Genomic DNA, 17,069 nt, shown 5'->3' with positions numbered 1-17,069 from the left:
AAAATGTCACGTCCACTCTCGCCAGGTCAAAGGCGTGCAAAGTTTGCAAACGTGTTAGGAGCTTTTGTGACGTTACGTGGTGGCCGACGTCCTAGTGGTATCAAAACACGCAAGTCTTTTGTGACTAGTATAGTCCGTCCATCATTTGCTTTGGAGTCGAATTGTTGACTGCAAACTATTAGCGTGGAATCTCCTCTCCCGTGAAGGATGAGAAACCCACTGGCCGCGCGCCTTGTGCGTATTCTTGCGTTGAGCGCCGCGTGGACTTTGTCAAGTGAGTAATTTGTGATCTCGGAGTTGGATTGGTACGGATGAGGATTAGGGCCGGTGAAGAAAAAAAAGGGATGACAGGATTCTGACTTTAAAGTGAGAATTATTTGACTTTTGACTTTAAAGTCAGAAAGTGGGTATTCTCACTTTAAAGTCAGAATTTTCACTTTAATGTCAGCATTTAGAGTTTATAGTCAGAATTTTCACTTTAGAGTAAACATTTAGACTTTAAAGTCAAAATTTAGACTCTAAAGTCAGTATTCAGACTTCAAATGCACAATTCTCGCTTTAAAGTGAAACCAGAATTCTGAGGGAAAAAAAGTCTGAATCCCCCCCTTCACTGGCCATAATCCTCTTCCGTATTTTGAGACTTTGAAGTTGTTGTAAAAAATCTTTTGCCCTATACGGCACTGTAGTGTCCATGGATATTCTGTGCAGGCATGAAAAGAAATGTGCTAAATTGAACAAGTGGGGCTGAATGCAAAGGATCTAAACCGTTTAGATTCTAAAAGTACAACCTCTAAATCCTTTGCATTCAGGAATGATGAATAAACTATAATAGAATAAAAATTAAGTGACCAATGACTAATTTAAAGGTCTTCTGGATGATTTCGATCTTATTTCTTGTTTAACGAGCAATTGACGTCACCGGCGAATCCATTATAACAAACTAAAAGTAAAAACTACGTCACCACTTTGGCTTTGATCAAACTCGCAGGTTTGGGCCCGGATCGAAGCCCAAAAGGTGAGACCCCCCCCCATCCTGCCGTGTGCGACGTGTGCGCGCCTGCTGTTTGTAAGCCGTGCGCTGTGCGAGGGAAAGTGGAAAGCACCCGCTCGCCAGTCCGCGGGGTGTTTGCCCCCCCTTGGACTCCCAGACAATGAGAACGCACCCGAAGGCGCTCGTTCTTACATTGGGCGCCGCTTTTCAAAGTCAAAGTCTGCTTTATTGTCAATTTCTTCACATGCCAAGACAGACAAAGAAATCGAAATTACGTTCCCACTATCCCACGGTGACAAGACATAGTACACACTATACATACAAGTAAACAACATTTGTTGTATTTATTGTTTTATTTTTATCCATTCAATGTTTTACCAGGTAAGTCCATTGAGAACACTTTCTCGTTTACAATGGTGACCTGGAGCCAATGTGTGTGAAGTGTCTTGCCCAAGGACACAACGACACGTGACTGTGTGACTAATGATGATGATATATCTTTATTTCGAACATATTTAAAACATAAAGAGAGAAAATAAAACAAATGACACTTTAAAGTGCCAAATTTAAGTCCATGCCCGATACAAATGCCATGACGCTGCTGACAAGACAGTTATGGCAGTACGTCATACAAGTCTCAAATGTGTCCTCAGCTGATCCGGGCTTAGCGTGTGAGAAAGACTGGGTCCCTTTCGGCTCCTGTTGCTACAAGAAGATGAAGAGCCCCAACGGTTGGCTGGGGGCTCGGCACGACTGCGTCTGGGAGGGCGGCGACCTGGTCTCCATCGCCTCGTCGGACGAGGAAGCCTTTGTGAAGAAGGAAATGGGCAAGGACCGCTTCTGGATCGGACTCTCCAATCTGGTGAGACGGAAGCGCAAGCAGTTGATTCTCTACTGGTACGCACGCAACTGACAAGCGGGATTGGTCTCTGCAGAATTGCGACAAGGCTTGGTGTCAGTATGACAAGGAGCAAAAGGAGCTGACTTGGTCCGATGTCAGCGTGACGGCGAGCTACTCCAACTGGGACAACCGTCAGGTTGGAAGGTAAGAAGGTCATGCGTTGAATGTTAGGCAAGGTTTTGGGGCTCCTTTCCAAAATGGATGTCCGTGTGACGGTGACCTACTCCAACTGGACTGAAGGTCTAAACGGAAAGTAAGAAGGCTACGTTTTTGCGCCCTTTTACTGTCAAAATGTCGCTTTTCCAAAATGGAAAAGAACACCGTGATGATGGGGAAATAAAAGCTTTTGTCAATTTTTCATCAGAAAGCAAGAAAAAATACCGAGATGCTTTTCACAACTTTTCCCGACAGCTCCGACGTCGAGTCCTGCGCGTTCGTCAACCAAGGCGAGAAGACCGAACTTCAGCTAGGGAAGTGGCGACACGGCTCGTGCGGATCCTCGTTGCCATACATGTGCAAGCGCTCGCCGGACGGTAAGCCCGCAAGAATTATCATATGTCAAAAGGAACATTTCAACTGTGCGGTCTTTCTGCAGACTGCCCGGAGGGCCGACAGTGTTCTTTAAAAGACTTTGGTTACGATCGAGTGGAGAGTGAGTGGCTGCCACGCTTGTTTTTACTCCTGAACCATCCTGCCAAGCTTTTCCGATCCAAGTTTTTTTGTGGCTTCAGCTTCCTCCTGCGACTCCGGCGAATTCCTGTTCAACGATTCTTGCTATCATTTCACTTTGTATCGTTACGATTGGGAGAAAGCTGAGAACTTCTGCAAGGCACGCAACAGTCATCTGCCCAGCGTCCACTCAGAGGACGAAATCAAATTCTTGGCAGGTGAGCGCCAAGACAAACCCACAATTCCACGATTATCCCGCAATGCTCACCAGCATCTTTGTAACTTGCACTTGTTCTGCTTTTCTCAAGATCACTTAAAAGACAATTACGATTCTTGGGTGGGACTCAGGAGTAGGAAGGACAATTTTAAGTTCACTGACGGAACATCTACCGTAAGTGAAATGTTGACAGTAACCTAAAAAGTAGTCATTTGTCCAGAATGAAGATGTCATACTGAAATGCAAAACATAAAAGTGTCATTTAAGCAGGAAATGAACATTTTCTTGAACAAAAACAAAAAACGTCAAACTTTATCCGGAATGGCCGCAATGTTACGAGAAGAGCTGCAAAGAAATCTTTTCCAGAAAATCGGCAGGAACAAGTTCGATAGCAATTAGAATTGTAATTGACAAGAGCAAAAAAAAAAAAAGAAAATCTGTCATGCACTCAAAACCTCTGTCATGTGTGCAGGCCGACGCCCCAGGATTGCAATTACTAGATAATGGCTGCGTTGGTGTGCGTTACAGTGATGCATTTCTTACTACATTCGGCTGCACCAATAACCGATTTCTAAGCATCTGCCAAAAAGGTCTGAAAGTCACGACGGCTCCCTTTGCCCTTTCATGCGCGCGCTCATACTTGATCCCTCTTGCAGCCAAGGTTCGAGAGGTTGTTACTGCTCATTCGTTGTCAATATCCAGGCGAGGTGGGCGTCACGTCCGTGGTCGCGTTCTTGTCGGCAGTTGGCCCTCAAGTGACACGGGTCTCGCTTGCAGGCTGGAGCAAAAAGTGCGGTTGGTGGATGGACAACCCATCCAACGACTTCTGCTACCTGATGAGCGGCAACGATGCCGTGACCTGGCAGAAGGCGCGAGCCAAATGCGTCAACCTCGGAGGCGACCTGCTCAGCATTGCCGACGTCACTGAACAGAATTTCATACGAGGTAAGGACACGATGGAGGCTGGCACAGTTCATGCCGCATGGACTCCAGAAGGGACAACGCCGCGACACACGCACCTGTACAATGTTCAAACTCTTGATCGTTGTTTAACTTTGATCCAAAGCTATCACTGTCGTGGCCAGTCCCACTCTGTGGTTGGGCGCCAATGCCATTATCACTGAAGACAGCAGGTGGACTGATGGATCCCCGTTCACTTACAATAACCTGACAGCAGGTCGGTTTATAATCCGGCAAATGTTTGTCTGCTTAGTGCTTAGCATCTGTCGCCTCCTTCCAGAAAATGCCGGTGACGCCACTGGCGGACGCTGCCTTTACTTTGTCACCCACAACGGTGGCTGGAAATTTCACCATTGCCAACGAAACAGCAACTACATCTGCAAGAGAAGAAGAAGAGGTAACGTGACGCTTGGCCGATTCGCGTTGATGTTGTCAAACGCTAAGATTTGAGAAGGCTTCTGAAGTCCTCTCAATGAAATGTACCAGCGTGCTTCTCTTTGTGAGCGTGTCAATTGTCAAGTCATGGAGATAACGCAATCGGCAAAACTGGAATGAAGACTGCAGCTGGTCTGAATTTCTTGTTTTCCACAACAATCTGTGGCAAAAAAAAACAATCAATTGTGTTCGCTGGTCAGCGTGTCTTTGTGTTTTTTTACATTGAGTCTCTACCCTAAACGGTCACAAACCAAACCACTCATTGTTAAAAGTCTAATCCCAGACAGCCGATATATAATTTCTTTTCCCGAGATGGTCACAAACAAGACTGCTTGATGGTTAAATTTGGATGGGACCCAGCTGACCCAATTCTATTTTCTACCCACGTCCGGAGGTCCAAACAGATGAGCTTGAATAAGTGCTATATATATATATTTAAGGAAAAAAATGGCGGCTCTGTGGCGCACTGGTTAGCACGTCCGTCTCACAGTTAGGAGGGCGCCAGTTCAATTCCACATCCGATCCTCCCTGTGTGGAGTTTCCATGTTCTCCCCGAGCCCGCGTGGGTTTCCTCCGGGCACTTCGGTTTCCTCCCATTTTCCGAAAACATTGCTTGACGCGCCGATTGAGTAGTCTAAATTGCCCCTAGTGCGAGTGCAGATGGTTGTTTGTCTCTGTGATTGCCTGGCAACCGGTTCAGGGTGTCCCCCGCCTACTGCCCGATGACCACTGGGACAGGCTCCAGCACACCCGCGACTCCTGTGGGGACAAAGCGGTACAGAAGATGGATGGATATTATTATTATATAATAAAAATAAAAATATTCTACAATTCCCCAAATGTTTCCTCAGTCGATCAGAAGTTATGTGATATGGCCGACGGCTGGCTCCCTTTCGGCTTCAGTTGCTACAAGAAGATGGCGACCCCCAACGGTTGGCTGGGGGCTCGGCAAGACTGCGTCTGGGAGGGCGGCGACCTGGTCTCTATCGCCTCGGCGGACGAGGAAGCCTTCGTGAAGAAGGAAATGGGCCAGAACCCCTTCTGGATCGGACTCTCCAATCTGGTGAGACGGAAGCGCAAGCAGTTGATTCTCTACTGGTACGCGCGCGATTGACAAGCGGCATCGGTCTCTGCAGAATTGCGACGAGGCTTGGTGTCGGTATGACAAGGAGCAAAAGAAGATGACTTGGTCCAATGTCCGCGCGATGGCGACCTACTCCAACTGGGACTCGCGTCAGGTTGGAAGGTAAAAAAATCACGTCTTGATATCCTTTCACTGTAGGGCGAGGTTTTGGGGCCCCTTTCCAAATTGGGTAAGAGCACCGTGATAAGGGGGAAAAAAGACCTTTAGTCAATTTTTCCATCAGATAGCAAGAAAAAATACTCAGATGCTTTTCACGACTTCTCCCGACAGCTCCGACGTAGAGTCCTGCGCATACGTCAACCAAGGCGCGTGGACTGAGCCAGGAAAGTGGCGACACGGCTCGTGCAGATCCTCGTTGGCGTTCATGTGCGAGCGCTCCTTGCTCGGTAAGCCTGCTCAGGAGTTGTCATGTCGATAGGGACATATCTATTGTGGTGTGGTCTTTCTGCAGAATGCCCGGAGGGCCGGCCGTGTTCCTTGAAAGACTTTGGTTACCTTCGAGTGGAGAGTGAGTGGCTGCCACGCTTGTTTTTTTACTCTTGCAGCGTCCCGCCGTGCTTTTCGAATCCAAGTTTGTTTGTGGCTTCAGCGTCCTCCTGCGACCCTGGCGAATTCCTCTTTGACGATTCTTGCTATCGTTTCGAGGATGCGAAGAAGGTGCAGAGGGCCGCCGAGACGTTTTGCAAAGGACACAAAGGTCACCTGGCCAGCGTCCTCTCAGCGGAGGAAGGCAATTTCTTGGCAGGTCAGCAACTGCCAAGAAACATCCGACAAGTGGTTGCTCTTTTTGTGCTGAAGCGCTTGATCTGCTTTCCTCAAGCTCACATGCGAGATGCAGAAAGATCTCAGCCTTTTGTGGGACTGAAGAAGAAGAAAAACAACAACTTTGAGTGGATTGACGGAAAATCTTCAGTAAGTAAAAGATTCACTGCACTCTAAAAAAGTTGGCATTTGCCTCTACCTGAAGGTAAAAGATTGGAATTGAATAGATCAATGCTTTATATGTATGTAAGCTGGAACGTTTGAGGAGCAAACTTGCCTTGCATTTCTCCTTTAGAATGATATTAAATTGAACAAGAAAACTTGAATGAGATTAAAAAAAAAAAAGGAATTCGTCTTGTAGGATAAAGTGCAGAATTTGACGGAATTCCGGAGAATTAAACAGGATGACACGACGAAACTGGTCCCGGTTTGCAGTTTTCACCAAAACGCTCAAAGTTGTGACTTCACCAAAAGAAAGTTGAAACGCTACAACACGGGATGGAAAAACTCATTCAACCAAGCGCAACACAAAACGGGCTCAAGTGGCGTCCGCCGTATCGTCCGCAGGACTACGTCACAAAGTTGGTGGGAAAAAAGTCTACAGGACGCGGTGACTGCTTTGCTCTGTCAGCTTCTGGACAATTTGATGAGTGGTCCTGCGCTGAAAAGCTGCCATCTATCTGCAAAAAAGGTCCGCAAGTCACCACAGCTCACTTTGCCCTTTAACCTCTCACTGCTCTCTCATATTTGATCCCCCTTGCATTCTTGCAGCCAAGGTCCAAGGGCCTCTCCCTGTTTTGCCGTCGTCAACATGGGGACCAGGTGAGCGCCCCACCCTGCAGCCGACACGTGGTCGGTCGGTCGCTGCTTTGCCCTCAAGTGACACGGGTCTCGTTTGCAGGCTGGAGCAAAAAGTGCGGCTGGTGGATGGACAACCCGTCCGACGACTTCTGCTACCTGATCAACCACAACCGTGCCAAGACCTGGCAGGAGGCGCGAGATGACTGCCTCGGCCTCGGAGGCGACCTGCTCAGCATCACCCACTCCTATGAACAGACCTTCATACAAGGTAAACTGCCCGGAGGACACGATAGAGGCTCGCACAGTTTATGCCCCGTGGACTCCAGAAGGAACAATGCTGCTGCTGCTGCTACACACGCACCTGTACGATGTTCAAACTCTTGGTCGTTGTTTAACTTTGATCCAAAGGTCTGTACGCCCGTCCTCTGAGCAGTCCCACTCTGTGGTTGGGCGCCAACGGCAATATCACTAACGGCATCGAGTGGATTGACGGATCGATGTCCACTTACAAAAACCTGAACACAGGTCGGCCTATAACTTGGGGAATGTTTGTTGGCGACAGAACGGACGACTGCTTAGCATTTGTCGTCTCCTTCCAGGCATCGCCGGAGAAGGCCCCGGTGGGAACTGCCTTTCCTTGCTCACTGCCGACGGCCGCTGGGCAAAAGCCGATTGTGAGGAGAACCGCAGCAGCTACATCTGCAAGCGAAGAGGAAGAGGCATGATTTGACATTGGTCTTATTCTTCGAGTTGCGTCATCAGATACAAAGTATTATTAAGGAAGGCCTTTTCTAAAGTCCTCTGATTCTCTGTGCCGCAGTTGACACGATTAGTAAAAAAACTCCCTGAAGTTTAGTTTCAAGACAGTCATGCCATTACGTGCGGATCATTTTATATTTCTGCCATTCTAAATAATGGCATAATAATGGTGTCCTCAGCCATTCCTAAATCAGCGTGTGAGAAGGGGTGGAGTCTTCACCAGTCCAGTTGCTACAAGAAGATGGCGACCCCCAACGGTTGGCTAGGGGCTCGGCACAACTGCATCTGGGAGGGCGGCGACTTGGTCTCCATCGCCTCGTCGGACGAGGAAGCCTTTGTGAAGAAGGAAATGGGCATCGACCCCTTCTGGATCGGACTCTCCAATCTGGTGAGACGGAAGCGCAAGCAGTTGATTCTTTACTGGTACGCACGCGACTGACAAGCGGGAATGGTCTCCGCAGAAATGCGACGAGGCTTGGTGTCGGTATGATAAGGAGCAAAAGGAACTGACTTGGTCAGATGTCCGCGTGATGTTGGGCTACTCCAACTGGGACAACCGTCAGGTTGGAAGGTAAGAAGGTCATGTGTTGAATGTTAGGCAAGGTTTTGGGCCCCCTTTTCAAAATGGGAAAGAGCACATGTGACGAGGGGGGGAGGAAAAAAAAGGCTTTTATTAAAAGAGAGCAAGAAAAGAACCTCAGATTTATCCTGTTCGTACGATGCTTTTCACGACTTCTCCCGACAGCTCCGACGTAGAGTCCTGCGCGTACGTCAACCAAGGCTCGTGGACCGAGAGTCCGCCAGGAAAGTGGCGACAAGCCTCGTGCGGATCCTCCTTGGCCTTCATGTGCGAGCGCCCGCTGGATGGTAAGCCTGCTCAGGAGTTGTCATGGTGATGTCAAAAAGGACATTTTAATCGTGCGGTCTTTCTGCAGACTGCCCGAAGGGCCAGCAGTGTTCCTTGAAAGACTTTGGTTACAATCGAGTGGAGAGTGAGTGGCTGTCATTCTTGTTTTTACCCCTGCATCGTCCCGCCCGTGCTTTTCCAATACAAGTTTGTTTGTGGCTTCAGCTTCCTCCTGCGACCCCGGCGACTTCCTGTTCGACGATTCCTGCTATCATTTTGAGTGGAAACGTAAGAATTGGCACTGGGCCGAGATACTTTGCACAGAACAGAAAGGTCACTTGACCAGCGTCCACTCAGAGGACGAAATCAAATTCTTGACTGGTGAGTGCCAAGACAAACCGACAATACCTCGATCATCCCGCAATGCTTCTCAGCATCTTTGCAACTAGCGCTTGTTCTGCTTTCCTCAAGCTCACGTGCGAGATGATAAAGGATATTGGCCATTCGTGGGACTCAAGAAGAACAAAGACAACAAATTTTTCTGGAACGACGCAACGTCTGCAGTAAGCAAAACGCCTACAGCGTATGAGAAAGGCAAAGTTGGGTTGGTCACAATGTTGCAAGAGCAGAAAAAAATATTTGTAATTTCAAAGTGTAGTTTCAAAGGGGCTGGGCCACGAACACAGATTAACTTGCAGTTGTTTTAAGACAAATAAAATTGACAAGCTTGAATAAAATAAGCTATATGCAGATTTTTTTTGTCTGGTCATATAAAAGTGCAGAATTTTACAGATGGACAGTCTAAGAACAAAATAGGAACATTGTAGTTGTTTATGTTAAAAATGGAGTACAGAAAGTCAAAGTCAGCTTTATTGTCAATCTCTTCACATGTCAAGACACACAAAGAAACCAAAATTATGAGAAAAGAAAAAAAAATATGAAAGAAAATAAGTTGCAACACCAAACGCACTCAAGTGGTATCCATCCTGTCATCCGCAGGACTACGTCACGCTGAGGGGAGAAATGTCTACAGGACGCGGTGACTGCTTTGCTCTGTCAGCTTCTGGACAATTTCATCAGTGGCCCTGCACTGAAGAGCAGCCGTCTGTCTGCAAAAAAGGTCCAAAAGTCACCACAGCTCACTTTGCCCTTTAACCTCTCACTGCTCTCTCATATTTGATCCCCCTTGCGTTCTTGCAGCCAAAATCCGAGAGGTTCGCCATGATGAGCCGCAAGCAGGTGGGCATCCCATCCTGGTCATTGGCCAGTTGGCCCTCAAGTGACGCGAGTCTTGCTTGCAGGCCGGAGCGAAAAATGCGGCTCGTGGGTGGAGAACCTCTTGATGGACATGTGCTACCTGGTCAACCGCAACCATGCCAAGACCTGGCAGGAGGCACGAGACGACTGTGTCCGCCTCGGAGGCGACCTGCTCAGCATCACTGACTACACGGAGCAGAGCTACATACTAGGTAGGCATATGGGCTCGATCGGTACTGTTGGTTAAGAATCTTGCGATATTTGTAGAGGCTAGATATGCCAAAGAAAGTGACATTTTGAAAGAACTTTTTTGCCAGTTGTCTTTTATTGCTCAAGACAAAGAAAACGTTGTTTGTGACGTCACCTGCAGTTGGTTACCAGACCCCAAGTGGTTGTGTTGTGGAGGCTGAGGACTGTATAGGGCAGGGGTGGGCAAACTTTTTGACTTGCGGGCCGAACTGCGTTCTAAATTTGGACCGGTGGGGCGAACCAGGAGCAGATGGATGTAGTGTTTGTGTGAAGTACCGTAAGTTTTGGACTATAAGTCGTGTTTTTTTTCATAGTTTGGGTGGGGGGGGGCGCGACTTATATACGTTTTTTTTCACAAATTTTTACTTGATCATTAACACATCACTTACTTACAAGTATAGTTGACCACTTCACATGTTATTTTTAGTATAGTTGATCACTTCACATGCTTTGATATCTTTAGCTTGAACATATTCAAAACATGAAAATAGAGAGAAAAAATCAAAGTAATTAACACTTTAAAGCGCCATATCCTCTGGACATGTCCTCTGTCACCAGGATGACATAAAGGACGAGAAATTTGATCGATGGATTTAATGATTTGGAGTGACACAAATGGTTTGATAATATTGTTGTTTATGTGATAGTTATTTAAAATATAGTTTATGTATCGTGTTGTATGGGCCTGTGGAATAATTTGAACTGCGGCGCGGCACATGGCATTGTTGACAAAGGACGATCGATAAAAGACGAGAAATTTGATCGATGGATTTAATTTTTTGGAGGGACACAAATGGTTTGATAATATTGTTGTTTGAACGTCACGTCGTGTACGTCGAGCCAAATTGGCCACTCTTTTTTAAACACTCGGCACTGTGTCCACCTTGCTTTTTCTTGGGCGACTCATTTTAATAGAAGGATTCCAGGGCAAGAGGTTTGTGGGTGGCTTTAGCGTAAAACTGTATCTGAAAGCTCAGCGCCCAAATTACAAGAATGCTGTCGTCACAGCCCACGCTCTAAATTCGGCACTGATACAAATAGAGCGCGAGTGTCCGTCTGAACATCCTTGACGCACTGAGGGGCATTACAATACGTATAGGCTTAAAGTCATTCACCGGTGTCATCTTATTTCTGTTTGATCCAAAGGTCTATCCAGCAATTATAAAAACATTGATTCTCTGTGGTTGGCCACCAACACCACGGTCACGCAAGAGGGCAGCAAGTGGACTGATGGGTCTCCCTTTCGTTACACCCACTGGACCACAGGTCGGCCCAAACGCCATCCAATATTTGTTGCAGACAGTCTGGAACAATGGAGAGGAGCGCTTAGCATCTGCCGTCTCCTTACAGATAGCCCTAGTAAACCCTCTGATGAAAGCTGCCTTTCCTTTCACACTAAACGTGAACTGGGAAATTGGAAATTTGACAACTGCCAGAAGAAGAGGAACTACATATGCAAGAAAAGAGCTCGAGGTAAGATGTGGCTCATGGCCAATTCATGTTGATGCCCATCTTTGGCTTTTGCCTCGCAGGACAGAAACCGGAACCTCCACGCCACGACGGTAAGTCAGTCTCCCCGAATTCTGAATATTGACGTCAAAAGATGCGAGACGGAAAAAAGACATCACGGTGCGCTTGCAGGTTTTCGGGAGATCCTTGCGTGCAACCAGCAGAAGCACGTCGACCTCTTTTGTCAGAGTGAGGGTCAAAGCGTCATCCGCATCCAGTCGGCCTTCTACGGACGGAGGAGCGGCAGCTTTTGTCCAACTCAGAACGCAGCCAAGGGTAAGACAGGACATAAGCGACGTCGTCCTTGGTCCGACGATACGACCGTTGCAGCCAAATAAGCTTCTCGGCCTTGTGACTTGCAGAGACTTGCTTGGTGCGAGGAGCCCTTCCTCACTACAGGCAGAAATGTGACAACCGTCAATATTGTCTTGCTGACCCTTTTGAGGGCGTCCGGGAGACCTGCCCTGCAGTCTCCAAATACCTGCACATGGTCTACAGCTGTGAACGGAAAGGTGGGCTTCACGTCTCTGTTGTCTAATGCGGTATCTCCCGACCAGAGTTGGGGTATGACGGAACATTGAAGGGTCTGTTCTGCTACGGACGTCGATGCGATGGCTAAAAGGTTCAGGGGACCACTCGCCATAAATGTTTGGCGACCATTGACCTAGTGAATCGACGGCACCTAACAATGCCCAGAACAATACAACACAAGGATTCAGTTATCAGGGATCTGTTGCAACATGATTCTGGGTTGTCCTCAGTGTGTCTTGACAGTTTGCTCGAGGCGGACAAGCGCATCGCCGACTCAGCGTTTGAAGCCTCCTCCTCTATGAGCGACACCAGCCCAGAGAAAGCTCAATTGAGCAAGAATTCCTGCTGGAGACCGTCACAAGATCGTACGTAGACAACCGAAAGTTACTTTGGCGCTGGCAATTTGGTCTCCTGAGCGAACTTGTGTCCTGCAGCCTCCACCAGCTGGATCCAGGTGAACCTCGGTCACGTGAGAAAGGTGACCGGGATCGTCACCCAGGGCTGTCCTCATACTGACCGAAGGTTCTGGGTCATCGACTTTGAGATGAAGATTAGTTTGGATGGCAAAAGCTGGACCGATCACCCGGACGAAAAGGTGAGCGGCCAGCCAGTCGACCTGACGCCGACCGGGCTGCCCAAACCTGCCATTACAAACGAGAGTGCTATTGCTAGTTTACCGGAGGGGGGGAGCACCGGTTTGGCTCTGCGTTTTCCGCTCAGTACGTCCGCATCCTGCCGCTGGAGGACAGCGTTGACTTCGGCCTCACCTTTGACCTCCTGGGATGCGCACGTGACGGTAAGCGAGTCTCTCCCTCCGCTGCCGGGAAAAACATCCAACCCATCTTTTGATATCACCTTTTGTCTGACAGATGCGATGACTTGTGACAGCACGTTCAACAGCCTCCACTTGACCAAGGCAATGACGTGAGTCGCACTTGCCCCGGTGTTTCCACGACGGTGGGCGCCTGTCGTCAATTTGCTTGTCCTTGCCTTCTGCAGCTTCCACTGCCCACCCAAGTGCGCCAACTCCAAACACAATGTCACAGGAACCTTGGTCTACAATAAGGTACGTGATTGCTGACCCTTGGACTGGAGAGGCACTGGCTCTTGGCAGAAATAAACATTTCAAAGATGAACCTACATTTCAATTGGGATTTTCAAATGAGTTCCATTTGAAAGATGATTTCATTTCCACACACCACTCAGGAAATCAAATCCTCCCTATCGTGACCCGTCAGTTGAGTTCTTGACTTGATGTGAGTGCAGGACTCAAGCGTGTGCGCGGCCGCTATTCACGCCGGCGTCATTCGTAACGACATGGGAGGAGACTGTATCGTGATGAAAGAAGTGGCAAAGAAGGACTTTGCTGGCTCCACCCAGAACGGGATCACCTCCCTCAAGTGAGTGGCCAACGTTTATGGCAAAGTACCAATAAGAGGCCCAGCTCATTGTCACATGTACGAACTGCAGGAATGGCGACTCGACGGATCAGGCCTTCACATTTGCAGACGGAGGTGAGTTCACGGAATTTTTTCATGTTAAGTGCTCAACTACTGCTAACCCCGCACGGGATCTCACCTGCAGAGCCGAGATGCTTGGGAGAGTCCTGGGAGGAGTTTGCGGGCTTTTGCTACAAAGCTTTTGAGGACAAGAAAGAGTGGGCCGCTGCTCGAGCAGACTGTAAGAAATTGGGTGCCGATCTGGTGTCCATCCTTTCCGAGGTGGAGCAGACGTGGGTGAAAAGTGCTTCCACCCTCGGTGCGTACACCGTCTTCGTAGAACTACTAGCCCCTGAACGCTGGGTGAGAGATCTTCTCGCCTTTGTCCTCTGCAGACACCAGCGACATGTGGACCGGACTGAATGACCAGAGTGTCCTCGGCATGTTTGAGTGGTCGGACCGCCACGAGGTGACCTTCACCAACTGGGCCCCAGAAGAGCCCAAACACCTGAAAAAGGACTGTGTGGCGATGTCGCAAAAGGTGCGTGGCCAATTGACCGTTTGCGAGAACATCTGCACGATCCGCTGAAATCCTTCTTGCTCATCTTTCAGGCTGGAAAATGGAAGCAGATGAGCTGCAAGATACCCAACAGCTTCATGTGCAAGATGCCCAAAGCGCATTATGCAATCACCTCAGAGAAGGCAGAGGAGAGCCATTCTGGTGACAGCGTGCTCTTGCAGAGAAGCAAGCTCGCCAAGTCAGCGAATGCAGTGAGTTGATTATTTTCTCTCTCTCTCTGCATCCCACGTTTCTGGACAGGTTCAAAAGACAGTAGTAATGATCTCCACACAATCTCATTTTAGTGTCAGATCTTAGCATTCACATGCAATTTCTACTCAAGATGTTTTGATGACCAGTTATGTTTTGATTACATGTTTGCAGCTTGGATCAATGATCAAGCTGAAGGGAGGTCTCCGTGTGAACAACGTCATCACCATCACAGGACGAGCAAATAAACTGGCAGATTGGTACGAGGACCCCACAACCCCCCACACCCACTCCCACACGAACACACAGTTGTACATCTGCGTTGCAGGTTTAAAGTCGGCCTGTTTGTGCCTGACGACGACGACAACGACAACGCGGTCGCGCTGCTCCTCAAGTTGAACTTTGTAACCAAGAAGATTTGGCTGAACTCCAGAGTGAACACAACTTGGAACGAAAGAGAGGAGCATCCCACACAAAGCTCTGGACCCGGACAAGAAGTCAAGGTGACGTGAATCACACCGTATTTCTGAACACACCCGCCTTACAGTTTCGTGGTTTCCAAACCTTTGTGCGGAATTTTCCTTACCTTTGATTGGTGCCGGAAAGTTAATTGTATCCCATTGTCGCTCCGATCTTTGTTCACATGTGCAAGGCGTATTCATACAACCGTGTCTGTCAAAACCTATTCCGTCTTGTAGAACCTCCCTAAACATACTTCAATCTTAAACAACACTTGAGTGTTGCCAATGTGAAGCGGCCATTTACTGGTTGAAGAGAACCTAGCCGCTAGTTAATAAAGGTTAGAGTGATTTTCTTTCCCAAACTACAAAAAGTATCGAATGGAAATGTCACATTCAAAAGGAAGTGCAGGAACCATCCGACCCCTCGTGATGCTGCTCAGAAATGTCCGCAATAGCATGAATTTTCTTCGCAAATCACAAGTCCCGAAAATGGCAACGTGAACGTCACATGACTGGATTTTTTCACGGTGTCCTGTTGTCGCTCAGGTTGTCATCAAGTGCGCCGACGATCACTTCCAGATCACAATCAACGGCGTCGACAAGGTGACTTACAAATACCGAGAGGCCAATCTACAAAGCATCACGCAGATGAACGTGTGGGGTCTCGTGTCCATCAAGGAGATCAAGCAAAGCTCCGCTTAGACCAGCCTGCGCTAAAATGTGAGGACTGGCACAGCGTTTTCCACGAGCCATAGATGGTTTGTGGAATAATTGTACAAAAGTAACCACTTTATAGTATAATATTTAAGTTTAATTGGCTATGAGAAAAAGCCAAACTTGCATGATTTTTTTTTTTCTCTTTTTGATTGCCTTTGTGCATCCTGGCTTTGTGTTTATTGCATTGAAATGCGCAGTATTTGTAGTTAAGCTAGTTTTCCTGGCCCGATCAAGAGATCATTTTGACTGATTGGATGATGAGTAAGGATAAGAGAATGTAGTATCTTGAGAAGCTGGATGAAAACGTGCGAATGGGGGAATGCTAGCGAATGATGTAAAAAGGCGAGAAATAATGACAAGCGAGAAAAACGGTAAGCGAGAAAAAAATAGTAAGCGAGAACGGTCAACGAGAAAAAAGTACGATAAGCGAGAAAAAAACAGCGAGACAAACAGTAAGGGAGAAAAACGTAAGCGAGCGTTAAGCGAGAAAACAGCGGTAAGCGAGAAAACCGGAAAACGAGAACAACTAAGCAGCGTTAAGCGGGAAAAACTAGAAAAATAGTTCGATAAGGGGACGTGAGAAAAGCGGCACGTAAGGAAAAAAGCGAGGGAAAGTGGTAGGCCAGAAAAAAGAACGGTAAGCGAGAATAAAATTGTAAGAAAAAAGTACGCAAGAAAAACGAAGTGAGAAAAAACAGCAAGTGAGAAAAAAACAATAGGCAAGAAAAACAGTAAGGGAGAAAAGACATAAGGCGAGAAAAATAGTAAGTGAGAAAAATGGTAAGCGAGAAAAAACGGTAGGTGAGAGAAACGGTAAGCAAGCGGTAAGCAAGAAAAAACGGTAAGTGTGAAAAAAAAAAAAGATATGGTGTATGTGTGAAGGCAGATTTGTTACTGGTCGTGATGCTTGGAGAAATAGCTGAGTCCTGTAATTTATTTTTCTTTCTTGTATCGATGACAAAAGCCAGTGTGATTTTCTCTTGTCAACATATTCAATAAAAAATGTGCATGCGAAAAAGACAAGTGCCTCGATGTGGTGTTATTTTAAAAAGGATGTATTTTCCACTCTAGTGCCATCTACTGGCTCAGGTTGGACACTAAAAATCAAATCATTGTTGATTTGCCAAGTTTGAGCATGCCAAACAAGGAATTTGACTCCGGTACATCTCCTTCTCTGTACAACATTTAGGTAGCTAACCACATTCAGGACAACATGTGCAAAAATTGAAATTCTCAAACATCCCCTGATCTTAAAACTCCCAGGAGGGCATGTGAAGAAATTGACAATAAAGCAGACTTTGACTTTTTGATAAACTCAGAACTCCTACTAGGGGAAATGAGAAAACTTGAGAAGAGACCACAGATGGGAGGGAGGATCGCCTCTTCCAGGATGACCAGGCTGCAATGGATGCAGAGAGGACACAAACTCAAAGATGAAGCGTCGAGAGCAGGATGTTATTGCACAGCAATGTCTCTGAGACTGTGTGAGTTCATCAAAGCGACAGTCTGGAGGAAGAAGCTGTCTCTTAGGTCTTCTGCTTTTGGCGTACAGCGCTCTGTAACGCCGTCCGGAGGGGAGTAGTTCCAACAGACTGCAACTTGGGTGTGAAGGGTCTGTAGAGATGTTACTTGCACGTTTCCTGGTCCTGGA

The 17,069-nt window shown here is 47.5% G+C and overlaps 2 protein-coding genes across 2 annotated transcripts; both read left to right on the top strand.

Moving 5' to 3' along the window:
* The first annotated feature begins 1,565 nt into the window (after positions 1 to 1,565).
* LOC133155351 (C-type mannose receptor 2-like) lies at positions 1,566 to 7,610 on the top strand. The gene is made up of 21 exons (XM_061280581.1): positions 1,566 to 1,853; positions 1,927 to 2,036; positions 2,304 to 2,425; positions 2,488 to 2,544; positions 2,624 to 2,779; positions 2,870 to 2,952; positions 3,251 to 3,368; positions 3,481 to 3,723; positions 3,845 to 3,955; positions 4,019 to 4,135; positions 5,025 to 5,236; positions 5,310 to 5,419; positions 5,588 to 5,703; positions 5,769 to 5,825; positions 5,907 to 6,062; positions 6,138 to 6,229; positions 6,647 to 6,770; positions 6,851 to 6,901; positions 6,981 to 7,148; positions 7,289 to 7,405; positions 7,480 to 7,610. The coding sequence occupies exons 1-21, from the start codon at positions 1,566 to 1,568 to the stop codon at positions 7,608 to 7,610; spliced, it is 2,739 nt and encodes a 912-aa protein (XP_061136565.1).
* A 239-nt stretch (positions 7,611 to 7,849) lies between these two features.
* On the top strand, positions 7,850 to 16,424 carry LOC133155034 (macrophage mannose receptor 1-like). Its single transcript, XM_061279981.1, has 27 exons — positions 7,850 to 8,027; positions 8,101 to 8,210; positions 8,385 to 8,506; positions 8,575 to 8,631; positions 8,712 to 8,867; positions 8,958 to 9,049; positions 9,486 to 9,606; positions 9,687 to 9,725; positions 9,788 to 9,955; positions 11,139 to 11,258; positions 11,343 to 11,465; positions 11,525 to 11,554; positions 11,634 to 11,777; positions 11,864 to 12,013; positions 12,263 to 12,397; positions 12,467 to 12,627; positions 12,705 to 12,828; positions 12,902 to 12,956; positions 13,032 to 13,098; positions 13,299 to 13,432; positions 13,503 to 13,546; positions 13,617 to 13,790; positions 13,867 to 14,012; positions 14,084 to 14,242; positions 14,415 to 14,500; positions 14,569 to 14,743; positions 15,248 to 16,424. The coding sequence occupies exons 1-27, from the start codon at positions 7,881 to 7,883 to the stop codon at positions 15,401 to 15,403; spliced, it is 3,195 nt and encodes a 1,064-aa protein (XP_061135965.1). The 5' UTR covers positions 7,850 to 7,880; the 3' UTR covers positions 15,404 to 16,424.
* The last annotated feature ends 645 nt before the right edge of the window (positions 16,425 to 17,069 follow it).

This window comes from Syngnathus typhle, linkage group LG6 (genome assembly GCF_033458585.1).
Source record: "Syngnathus typhle isolate RoL2023-S1 ecotype Sweden linkage group LG6, RoL_Styp_1.0, whole genome shotgun sequence".
NCBI lineage: Eukaryota > Metazoa > Chordata > Actinopteri > Syngnathiformes > Syngnathidae > Syngnathus > Syngnathus typhle.
This window is presented reverse-complemented; position numbering and strand designations above follow the sequence as displayed.

Excerpts from the sequence above, each read along its gene's own strand:
- LOC133155034 (XM_061279981.1), top strand. The coding sequence starts at position 7,881 with ATGGCGACCCCCAACGGTTGGCTAGGGGCTCGGCACAACTGCATCTGG. Across the intron at positions 8,211-8,384 it reads GACAACCGTCAGGTTGGAAG|CTCCGACGTAGAGTCCTGCG; the intron begins GTAAGAAGGTCA and ends TTCTCCCGACAG. Across the intron at positions 11,259-11,342 it reads TTACACCCACTGGACCACAG|ATAGCCCTAGTAAACCCTCT; the intron begins GTCGGCCCAAAC and ends GTCTCCTTACAG.
- LOC133155351 (XM_061280581.1), top strand. The coding sequence starts at position 1,566 with ATGCCCGATACAAATGCCATGACGCTGCTGACAAGACAGTTATGGCAG. Across the intron at positions 5,237-5,309 it reads GGATCGGACTCTCCAATCTG|AATTGCGACGAGGCTTGGTG; the intron begins GTGAGACGGAAG and ends CGGTCTCTGCAG. Across the intron at positions 5,826-5,906 it reads TGGTTACCTTCGAGTGGAGA|CGTCCTCCTGCGACCCTGGC; the intron begins GTGAGTGGCTGC and ends TTGTGGCTTCAG.